At 47.9% G+C, this 12,105-nt stretch overlaps 1 protein-coding gene across 1 annotated transcript in view; it reads right to left on the reverse strand.

Annotated features, from left to right (window-relative positions):
* Positions 1–11,157, reverse strand: part of LOC149360379 (thiopurine S-methyltransferase-like) — a 30,311-nt gene extending 19,154 nt beyond the window's left edge. Inside the window, exons 1-2 of the mRNA XM_089567849.1 lie at positions 11,066–11,157; positions 3,057–3,149 (exon numbers count right to left, since the gene is read on the reverse strand). Coding sequence (XP_089423975.1) covers positions 3,057–3,149; positions 11,066–11,157 — 185 coding nt within the window. The remainder of the gene's footprint in view (positions 1–3,056; positions 3,150–11,065) is intronic.
* Between the last annotated feature and the right edge of the window lie 948 nt (positions 11,158–12,105).

The raw sequence follows: 12,105 nt of genomic DNA on the forward strand, positions 1-12,105 counted from the left end.
GAATGAGAGAAACTATTCAGCAGAACCTGATCACATAGTGCAAGATGAATTTGTGGCGTCACGTTAACCAGGAACGTCTTGCTAATGCACTTGATATTTTAGCGTAGAAGCAGCCTATGTTCTGTCGTACTGCGGCGACAACGAATAAAACGCATGATTTTAGTGCCCCACATTCGCAAATAGTACTATTTCAGAAGCGGATCGAATACGATTAGTGTACCTATAAACAGAGTTTAATAAAAAAAAACACTATTCGCATAAATCTGCGCTATTTCCAAAGAAGCAAAGTGCTAGCGGCGGCGCTGAAGCGCAACTCTCAAAATATGCGTTACTGATCCGCACTCAGAAGCGGAACGGCACACAAAGTTATTCTCTAAGTTCGTCATGTGTGGGAACCCACGTTTCCCTCGCCAGCCCGACGCACCTACTTTTCTTTATGTAGTGGTCATCCGCTCATAGCGGAGGCCGGGGGGGGGGGGGGGGGGGGGGGGGGGGGCACATGCCGCATAACTGCGTAGACCGCCCCTTCCCTTTCGCGAAAAACATGAGAGCGCAAAACGGCAACACGGACGAGTAAGGGAACATGACTAGCGTACCTTTGCACGTAAGTGGTGTACGTAAGTTGTATTTTACGTACACCGCACCGCTCATAACCTCAAGAAGGTGGCCAATAAGTACAGGGCCGATGTGGTATTTTCAGCGCCGTGAAAACTCGCCTATGTGTTCACGCATTTGGAGAAAAAAAGTGCAAGATTGCACCATCAGACACCGAATGTCACATGTTGGCTGCAAGAAAGGAGTAGTCTATGAGTTCCCGCTTACATGCGGCAAGGTGTGCGTTGGACAAACCGGACGGTGTCTTAATGAGCGCCTGCTTGAACGCAAAAAAGCAGCGCTCGTCCTGTTCCCTTACTCGTCCGTGTTGCCGTTTTGCGCTCTCATGTCTTTCACGAATACGCACCAACAAGCCCAGCTGCAAGTACTTCTTACCATTCCCTTTCCCTCCTGTCTCTTGACTTCGCATGGTTCGCGAAGAGAGACGGCGGAGCCACGGAGATTCATGTGGATGGGCCGTGACCACGCTAGGAGCCACAACTGTCACAGTGGCGCTACTCCATATCGACTCCCCTGCGCTGTCGAAATAGGCCACCATTTGGAAGATCCCAAGAGCTATTACCGATCCTCGGTGGGTCTTTTGAATTCATTAGCATTTACTGTTCCTACTGATTCTGTTGTAGCTCCGCCTTAAGGACACGACGCGGTAGCGTTAAGGGCGAATGCCCATATGTTCGGAACTGGTCATTCTCTGCCTGACATTCATAGACCGCTGGCAGTTCTCGTATCACTCCTGGAGCAGTGGGGCAGCGGTTAAGCTAAGCGGCAGTTGGCTGTTTCAAACACAGCTGCCGGTGGAGCTTGTGAGGCCCAGGTGCTCTTCCCAAGCAGCCTCCCGCACCAATCTTTAATTTACCGCCGTCTTCCACGGTGGGCAGGTTGTGACGACATCAGAAGATTCGCACCGCGTCGTGCATCGCGCGTGTATGCCCGCCGTGCAGGTGGCAGTTAAATTAATGATTCGTACCGTGCGGTTTGTATTGAAGAGCAACCTGGGTGAAAAGTTTGTTACATCCAAGATGGCCCCGCGTGAAGGCAGCGTGGCCATGTGCAACGGCGGTCAGCATTTTCACTTGCGCAGAACCTTCTAATTATAACGAATAATTAGGAAGTATTTCTTGATGGCTATTCTTCGGTGCGTTTTTCTTCGCAGCCGCCTAGCGGAGCGGTCCTCTCCCACATCGCAGTACACACTATAGACATGTCACACGCATAGAAGAGTATTTTTATATGTGGATAAACTAGCCCCCATCTCAGTTGCAAAGAGGGGCATGAGCATTGAGTCATGGCTACAGAAATCAGGCATCACGTCCGGGCTTCGCTGAACCCTTCAGAGTCGCCCAATCTTGCAGCACACGTGTGCTCATTATCAACGCTGCCTCGTGAACGAAGCACGTCGCGGTGCTCAGTCAACCCCCTTAACGCGCAGACCGAACGCAGCTGTTTTCAGTAAATCGGAACACACAGTATATGTTCCGTTCTCCGAATTGACTAGCGCATCCTTTTATTGGCTATTCGAACAACACAGATATTCGGGCACAACCTAATTCTTACGAGTCCGTTCGTGCGAACACGGAATATTTTTAAAGCACATTGCAAATTTTATTATTATACGACAATACCTGTTGCAGCGAAGTTTTCTTCGGGTAATGACCGAGTAGTGTGCCATTACTCAGAACTGCGGCTTTGAAAAACAACCTCACCGTGCAATTCTGTTCTTTTTTGAAAATAGGCTTAAGCCAGTAACCTGAAAAAATTCAGTCCCTAAGTTAAAAAGCCATTGTCGAAGTGCTGTCGACTCGCAGGAGCTTCCGATGCAAGTTCTTTTTTTCAAGGCCGAACGAATGTCAGTTTTTCCGTGCAAAATTATCCCGCTAATTTTCTTAGTGTCGGCCATTACATCAGTTGCATTCGTTTTAAAGATAGTAACCTCATTGCGACTGAACTTAGTTATTCATGAAAAATTGATTGACCCAGTGCAAGGTTCGTTAGTTTTCTTAAGGCAGCCGCCATACCTGGTCAAAAGCCTGGTTGGAAATGAGGCGTAAGTTGCAGTTTAAGACGTTAAATCAGGGACTGTTTGTAGACATCTCTCACGTAATGCGGGATTCCTAATCAGCGTACCGGCTCACGGGTGGTGCTCTTTTTGATTTCGTCCCTGACCTGCTTACACGTGCTGTAGCTTCAATTATCATGCCGGCAAGGTATGAGACATACGTGGCTAATTACTGACAACGAAATTCTACAACATTCAGCAATTTTTAGGAATCAAAATTCGCGCTCAAGTTCTAGCCTATTTTGCCCTTTCTGGGGAATGCATATCGTTCTAGGCTTGCGTTTAGAACTGTAGAAGTTAGAGTGCTAGAACCGCCACAAGTAAAGAATAACCCGTATCTGCCCAGAGGCAACACCACGCTCCTCAAGGCCTGGGTCAGACTCACCACTGCAACTCATGTGGCTTCCCGCAAAGAGGAACAAATATGCGGGCGTTCTGCTTTCCAGCCAAGATGGTGTCTTTGTTGTCTAGTAGAAGCCTGCACAAAATTCGTAATACAAAAGTAGCAAATGATAAGAAGTACGAACCGAAAGACTGTACTGCCTCTCTTACTCATACCTGTAGCCTAAAACCAGGAGTTTTAGATTCTGAAAATTCTGGAACACATGGAGTCTTCAAAAGCACTTAATGTCATGAAACACGGTGACACCAAGTGTGCCGTGGGATGCAGCACTGGAATCGCAGGCGACTGCCTTCTCGCTGCCCTGCGCCACTGTCGGCGCCCGGCCTATTAATCTATTGCTCTATTGCTAACTCGTCGGTAATAAACTGTCTTCAGTTAGTCCCAAGTGAACACTTTCGCTAGCCTGTATATGTACCGATACCTTCCTTCCTCTGCTGTCCCACCTACCGTTACGGTGCGGAGCGGAGCGTCCCTTCTCCTTTAACATTGTCTATAAGTGCCAAGTGGTCATTTCTGTCCTGGTGTCGGTTGCCCTATTCATTCTTATTAACAAGAGCGCGAAACCAGCTTTTCCATCCCGGAAGAATAAGTCTGCACAACAGGGTGAACAAGGCGGCCGCCAAAATTCGCGCCCCATTCATTGGACCATGCCCCCGTCAAACATGTGCTGCCACTGTAGCATTACTACTTCCTTTCGCCGTGGTAGAAGATCCCAGAAAAAATATGCCAGCATTTCTGCGCGCCTTTTCCAGAAGCTACGGGAGATTGCGTACACTACCTTACCTTTATCACGGTCCTCAGAAAACGCTATGCAGACGCAGCCCCCCGCATTCATCGTTACCGGCCTATCATCCGAGGCGGGTTGCATGTGCTGCAGCGAATTCTGCTTGCGCTGTATTATGTTTGCGCTTCTAGTTCTCAGTGGCTAATCATAAATTACCTTGAAATTACTGTAAAGACGAAGAATTGGAAGTGGTTATAAAAGAAGCTATCACAGAAGGGTTCTTTAGGTGCATCTAGATGTACGTATTAGAGCACTGCACGGGCCTCAATTTGAGGCCCAAGCCCGGCCCGGGCCCGCGACCTGAAGCCCGAGCCCGGCCCAGGCCCGCGGCTTCAAGCCCGGGCCCGGCCCAGGCCCGCTAAATTATTGCTCTAGCGAGCCCGGCCCGGCCCGTGAATCCCGGAGTGAAGCCCAGCCCGGGCCCGGCCCGGCCCGTTTCACAGTGCCGCTTGAGGTATACTGCTCACTCTGAGCAAGTGGACTGCTACTAGACCGATAAGAAACTGGCCGACAGAGGTTCTGAAACCACAGTTTGGCTTGCAGAAAGTTGGTTCTTTTTGACCCAGAAGGAAGGGATTAAGAGTAGGGCTCGCCAGGCCCTCTTTTGGACACTGATCTCGTGTAGGTGCGCAAAGATAAACTCGGAAGTTATGAGAGCCAAATGAAAAGGGCTGCATACGCGCGTAATAGACTACTTTGCATTCCCCCATGATTTTAATCAGTTACATTTTGTCGCCCGCGAAGTATAAACCTTAAAGCTGCCTAGCAAGCAGTAGGATGACATTTTTTTAGTGAACGCGATCTCACAGGTTGAACTCATATCCGAACTAGTTGCCTTTCAGCAGAAACGAAAAGCTAAAAGGCTTGAGTATTTCACGGTGTGTGTTTTGTAGACTATAAGCGTCCTAAACTAATATGTCCTTTCTGAATGCATTTCTAATAGTGTATTGGTATGTTTTTGGATGACGAACGAGCAATTTCCAATTAAAACCGGTTAAATTTTACTCTTGCTGGTGGAGCAGAAGATAACGCGTGAACCACGTTATAACTTACAGGGCAAAACACTTGTCATATCAACCAGGCTGAAGAAGCAAGGAGGGATAGATGCGGTTATGAGATGAGACTTACAAACTCTCGCGAGCTTTTGTGGCTATTTTATTTACTAGACGTTCCGGTCAACTGATTAAAAAGAAAACCAAACGCGCTTTAGTTTGTGAATTTTCTCACACGAAAAAAATAAAGCTATAAAATAAGAGCGATGTTTTTGGGGCTTAAGGGCCCAAGGAGAGTCAGGCTGTGAGAGACACCGAAGCAGAGGGCTCCAGAACATTTCGACCACATGGGTTTCTTCAACGAGCAATGATACTACAAAGTACATGGCTGCCATGCTTGCCGCCTAAATAGAAATGTGGCCGCCGAGGCTAGGAGCAAATCCTGGTTCCCCGACTCAGTAATCAAGCGCCTTGACCACTAAGCCACCGCGGCGTGGAAATAAGGAAATAAATAAGTCAATGAGTAAAGCTTAGATTTTTTCTCAGCGCGTACTATAACCCATAGCTCCCCTGTGTCGCTGCTCCAATGCCGCAGTTGTGTACTTCACTCTGCAATACTGAATGAATAGCCGGACACCAGCCGTTTCTATACGGACCGAAGCCCGGCTCGGGTCCGCAGCTTTAAGCCCGAGCCCGGCCCGGGCCCGCAACTTCAGGCCCGGGCCCGGCCCAGGCCCGGCAAAACAGATCATGTCCCGGCCCGGCCCGGCCCGCGGGCCGGGCCGGGCCCGGACTTTCGGGCCGGCCCGAGCCCGTGCAGTGCACTAGTACGTATAGCTGTACAAGTAAACTGCCTGAATGGAAGACTTTGATGCGAAGCATATTACTAGAGCTACACTACAGCCCGTCGAGCGCGGCGGTGGAGCTACCATTGACCTTTAGCGTGACCACGTGACACCACGTGACAACATGACGTCACAGCAGAGGAGAGATGGGCTGCCGGCTCGCGCGGTCGGCCGCGGCGGTGGAGGCTCCACATCAGAGGCGCTGCAGCTGACCACGTGACGCTACAGCAGCGGTATAAAGCTGAGCTTGCCTCGCTCTCCGGGCACTTACGAGGCGGCCAGGTGTTGGGATGCCGCCTAGAAGCAGGGCTAATTTGAACGAGAAGCAAAAGCTTCAGCGTGCCACAGAGACCGGTGAAGAGCGGGATGAACGTCTGGCTAAGCGGCGTGCTCAATATGCGGCTCGGCGACAACGTTCTACAACAACTGAAGAACAAAGCGAGGAACTTGTCAGCAATGCTTCGACTAGTGCTGTTCGGAACTCTGGAATGCTATGAAACGGAATAGGCGTGCCCGGGAAACTTCTGAAGAGCGACGGCAGCGACTTGAGAAAAAACGACCGATATTACGAAGCCTAGCCATCAATATTCTTCGCATCTGACTAGGCTTAACCTTAGCTAAGCCTCAGCCATTTTTTGCCTTCCACAACGCTGCAGCGCAGTTGTTACTGAATTTTTTGTTCCCCACACTCGTATTTCGTGACCCCATATGCAGGCGCAGCCCTCAAATACCGTTTGAGGTGTTGTAGAAAGTCAGGTACCGAGATGATATTTCCAACAATGTCTTTAAACACTTCAGTCTATTTGTTGCCTATAGTGGTTCAATTGCGTATTCTAACAAGTTATTGGTACCGCTATACAAACCTTCATGGAGGGCTACTGTGTTAACACTTATAAATACCGAAATAAACATCAACTGCAAATGCAAATAAATTTCCTGACTGAATATTTCATATTCAAGTGTTTTCTTCGCAAGAACATGGCGATACGGCTCAGTAGACCCGTGGGCAATCACACTTCAAAATGAAGTATCAATTCATTTTGAAGTATCTTTGAAATAAAAAGCTTCAACCCAGATAACTGCCTGCTCCATGATTGATTTGTCGGCTACGTTTCGTGTGGCCTGATAGTGTGGCCAGGGGACCTGCTCGATGAGGGTATGACAAGGTGATTGCCTAAGTCGCATACGTACCGTAAAGAAGTGAAACATATCGCGTTCATTCACTTTCAGCCTACTTTCATCAGAATGTTTTCTTTTTTTCATGCACATGATGAACCGCAGTTTTGCTACAAGTTCGTTTAGACGGACCAATCCCACCGCACCGCGTCTTGAACCCTACGAAAGAACGGATGTATTTTTTTCGCGCATTTTACCACAGTGCAGCATGGAGGAGGGAGCATGTCCAACGCCACAATAAAGCAAAAATTAGATCGCAGTGCTGGAACGTTCGCTTTTTGTGACCCCATTGAGCACACAAAGCCATTCTACAGCTATCAGGCGGCGTACCCTGCGGCAAGGATGACAGCCCGCGCCGGTAATATGTGGTTGCCATCACTAACGCAACCTGGACGTTCGACGCGCTCTAGCCAATCAAGCTCGCGCAGCCATCTCCGGCATTATCCGAACCGGACGCGGAACATAATCTAGGACTTGTTTTCCTTAATTTTCTCAAGGGCCAGACGCAGGCAAAGCCCCCAGTGGCGTGGCCGGAGCGCTAGCGCAACACGTCCGTAACCATTAAATCATGCCATCACTATCCGTCATGTCCTCGTCGGCTTGCCGTCATGTAAAACTTGGTGAAGGTTTCGGGCGTCCCTCACCATCCATTATACGCCCTGCGTCGGCAATGGTCGTCGGCGCCGCCCCCCTGTGCCCTAGCCTGCCAAACCTGAACCGACCTCGCCGTCGGTCCCCTTAGCCCGTCCCCGCCCTGACCAGGAAGCACGACGAACTGAGCACTTATAACCTTACCGACCCGAGTAGCGCCCCCCATAAGAACATATCCCTCTGTTCACGCCATTCGGTGCGTCTATGGGCTTTAGCCCTCGGCTCCAGGTGACCTGTGGCCCAGAAGGTTCGTTGGAATGCGCTCATCTGACCACCCTCTCATCCACCGCGGCGGCAAGCCATTTACTTTCTTTCCTCGGTCGATCCATTCTGTCACGCTCGTCATCATGTCCTGCTTCACAACGTCAGCGGCCTTCTAGCTTGCGATCGGAACAATCGCTGGGTGGCCCCGGGTCTTGTACGAGGCTATATGAAGATAAAGCGGGTAGCGGCTTGGGCCTCAGCGTTGGCTCTAGGCCCGAAGACATTAAATCATTCCCCTCACACTCTGTATTCTTCTGCCTTTATCGGTTGGCCGTCACCTAATAATATTTTGAATTTGCCTGCGGTATAATCCTCTAAACTGTTTGTTCCGAGTCAGGATGCGCAAAGCCGTTACTTTTGTATAGTTTCGTATTAATTCCGGGGTGCCCAGTGACTCCAACTTCTCGGCGTACCTGTGTCGTACCATATAGCATAAAAAAAGAGCCCTTTGTATGGGAACATTACCCATTTTAATACTAGAAACACGATTCTTAACATTCGGCATAATGTACTTGAAGGTCAATTAAAAATTCCAGAGAGCAATTTATCGTCACATATACACAACTCCTCCGCTTATTTTGGCTGGCTCACTTTCCTTCCAGTGCTATTGTCAAAACCGATATGCTCATCGCAAAAACAAAATTTGCGCAGAGTCGATTACGTCCTGCGTATAATTCACGCCAAAGCAAATTGCCTTTGAAATTGCCTTTGCAATTGCGAAGTAAATCCTAAGTCTCGGAATTATATCGCTTACTCTTGAGAAGTGTTATTTAGGCCGACATATTATTATGCATACTGCATGGCAGAGACAGTCATCCACTGCTCTCATTTATGCGGTCCAAAATATAACTTCGAAGGCCGCCAAATGAGCATAATTCAGTTGTTACCATCTGTGACATAAGAAAGAAAACAAATGGCGTATGGTTTGGCGTGGTTTGGTCAAATGCGAATTAGGTGCTCAAATACTTCAGTTTTCACTTCGGTTTCCATTCGAAGCTCGGTTTTCAAGATCAGGCACGCTTCAAAGATTGGCGCGATCGAACTTAAGCTGCGCCTTAAGTCTATGACGAGCTAACGATAATGGGTTATTGTCTATATATGCGGAATCGGTCATTTTCTACTTGCTCGTCCATGCCTCTCATTTTGTGCTATTTCTTCCACGCTGTATCTCTTCGCTATGTCGCGACAACTAACTTACATTTCATTGGGAGTCCTCATATAAGTAAACCATACAGCGCAGTCGGGCAACGATTAACCCTGTCGCCACGAACCTGCGATGGCAGATGCTGCCATCGGTGGCGCTTATAAAATCCAGGTTGCTCTTCCCGAGCAACCATCATGAATTGAACTGCCACCTTCCAGCGGGCAGTTTGCTCACAATCCGTTGAGCTGGCTTTGATGACGTCACAAGGTCAAGTCAAGTGGTCCACCTGCCACCTAGGCCAGGTTGCCCACAACCCTAACACAGGGACCTTACAGACCACGTCTAAGCGGTCAAGTGGGAGCCCTAGTTCTAACGCACTAAAGATAGGGAGAGAAACCAGAATTTTCACACGTCCTGGACACTGCCCCACATCAAATCACTCACATTTGTTCCCTTGACCACTCTTCTTTCTTCGTTTCTCTAAACGTTACCCCAACATTCTTTTCTTCTGCAGCCCACTACGCTGCCCTCCCCTAAGGGAACTTCAGCCATTTTCGTTAGTCGTCAAGTTCTTACCCCAAAAGCTGAGGATAGGGCAGATGCTGCTGTTGTATACGTTCCTCCTAACTGATAATGGCAAGTTTCTATTCGCGACCTGAGAGTGAGTGCCTCGAAATGCACTCCATCCCATTCGTATTAAGGCGAAAGCCTTTCCTGCTATTTCGACGATTTCATGTCCGCAAAACGGGTCGGCAGCAGTAGTGGCATTCTCAGAAGAGGTAGGATGGAGCGAATGGTTGTAATCAAAAGAGGACGATGTGGAAAAAATTGTAGTTAATTCATTAGAGCCAAAATTGTCGAAAAACCGCCGAAATGGACGGGAAGAAGACGGGAAAACAACCGTCGAAGGCAAAATAATGAAAAAATATGCAAAGTAGTAAAAATCAAGTTTGAAATGGATTTAAACGTGTTCGATGAGTGGTGTTAATTGAAGCAAAAGTTTGATTGTCATAGATTAATTAGTTATTTAATTAGAAGCAAAAGTCGTTGGACGGTCCAATAGGCTGATGGGGATATGGTAGGTAGACAGGAAAGCAGCAGTGGCGCCAATTTTGAAGAACCAAAATGCGTGTTTGAGATGAAAATCGGTGTAATAAGAGTGAATGTGATTAATTTTAAAAAACGTAAAACAAAATGATTCCCTCGATAACCGATTGCCATCGATAACCGTAATCAATGGGGATGATTAACCGAGAGCAATAAATGACAAATAGCTAAATAATGTTCTAATGAAGGCTAATGCGATTCTCATTAAGAGCAAAGAAGGGCAAATATTATCAGAGAGAAGCAAAGAGGGGCAAAGAGTATCAAAGAGAGGCAACAAGAGAGAACGAGTGCCGTGGAGGCGACAGTGCTGTTGCCGCAGGGATCTCTAACCTTTTTGACCTAGCTACTTCTGTCTTGTATTCCGGATCTGCGCTCAGTACTCTCCCTAGGTATACCAGGGAACACCGAATTGCGTCAGTCTATCATCCACCTGACCTGTAACGATCTCTGCTTGGCCCACGCTGCGGTGAACCCTCCCTTTAAAAATTAGGGGCGGTCTTCCCTGAAACCCTCCACCAATTTTCACTTTAAGAGTTGCGCTTCCTATCATCAACTGTGGCTCACTTTTAAAAGCGTTGTAGATTAGTTTAGCCTTAAATCATAATAATCATTAGACCCACACTTCTGCATTGCCTGTTTAGGCCTTCATTTATGGGCCGCAATTTGTTCTGCGAGTTACTTCTAAGGGTGATCAAATCAGCAGATCGCAGATCACCACAGTACTGTTCGTTATACTTTCGTACCAAAATTTAAAAATCTTATTCACTGAATACGGCTACGAATCTGCTTTACCTTACATCACAATAATTATACTGCTCCTTCAATTGACTTGTGTATCGGCACCGTTTGCAGCAGCGATTCGACTGGCCGCAAATCGTACCTCATAACTTTGTTAACTTTTCTCATCGTAAAACCTGATCTGTTAATTTTTATTCCATGACAGAAATTGAATCAACAACTTATCGCTGCCGCGGTCCTGACCACGAGATTGTTATGAAGTGCGTGAGTGATATGCCGAAATCACTTACTTGTTCACACCATTTTGCTGCCACATTGAGAGACCTTTCTTCCACAAGTCGTGCCAAAATGCTTTGATCGATACATTGGCCCCTTTGTTCATAATGCTTGCGTTACGTGCTTTCTAGCTGCCCTGCCGCAGAATAAATCACCTCACTTGTTTCGTCCCAGCCCGCACCCAGTACGGGCCTAACTACTAAAAAAAAAAGATAATAAAACCGCTGAAAGTGCAGGTGGCGACGAAATAACGTAATAACTGCGGCTTTCGCTGTGTGGTCTGAACCGGGATTGCTACCCATAGATACGGGCGGACCTCCGTACAGCTGGTGACAGCTTTTGTGAAGACAAAAGTTGTCGTTGCGCATTTTCTGTTCCATAGTACAGACTAACCTTTTGTTACTGCTATGCAGAACAAATACACAGTCACACAGCTGTGCAGTGAAACTCTGCAATATATGGTTTTTCAGCATTCTTTATTGGCGCACCGCATGGCCTACCCTTTCTGCTTTACACAGGCGGCGAAGTGGAGGATACGAGCTCCGGTAACGCAGATGTATTCTTTGTGATGCAGTGAAAACGTGCGCGTATCATTCCACGATGTTATGAGCACTGAATGTGGGATGTGGGGTGAACGTCCTGATCCACCACCACGGCAAAGAGGGCTGCCTTATTGCAGTGTTACCGATGAATATAGAAAAGCTGGGATTCTTTAACGTAAAGACGTCGCATCGTAAAGAGCCGTTTTTTCATTGCAAATATCGAAATGTGGCCGCCGCTACAACGATTATGTCCCGCGTCCTTCTGCTCAGCAGCCGATCGCCATAACCACTACACTGTAAACAAAAAAATCGCACATGATTGCGATAGCCGTCAGTGCGAAATAAAAATGCAGAAAAAAATCCGAGCTTGTTTCAGAGGAGACGCTTCTGTCTTTCATCCAACCATCCACCGTCCGCGATGTTCCTGTGGCAGCCACCTTCCAGGTGCCATTTACCTCTACTACTTGGACAACGGGTTACGCCGACAACGCTGGCAACTACGGCGCGGAGGC

Source organism: Amblyomma mixtum, chromosome 2, assembly GCF_055824585.1.
Source record: "Amblyomma mixtum isolate Tamu chromosome 2, ASM5582458v1, whole genome shotgun sequence".
NCBI lineage: Eukaryota > Metazoa > Arthropoda > Arachnida > Ixodida > Ixodidae > Amblyomma > Amblyomma mixtum.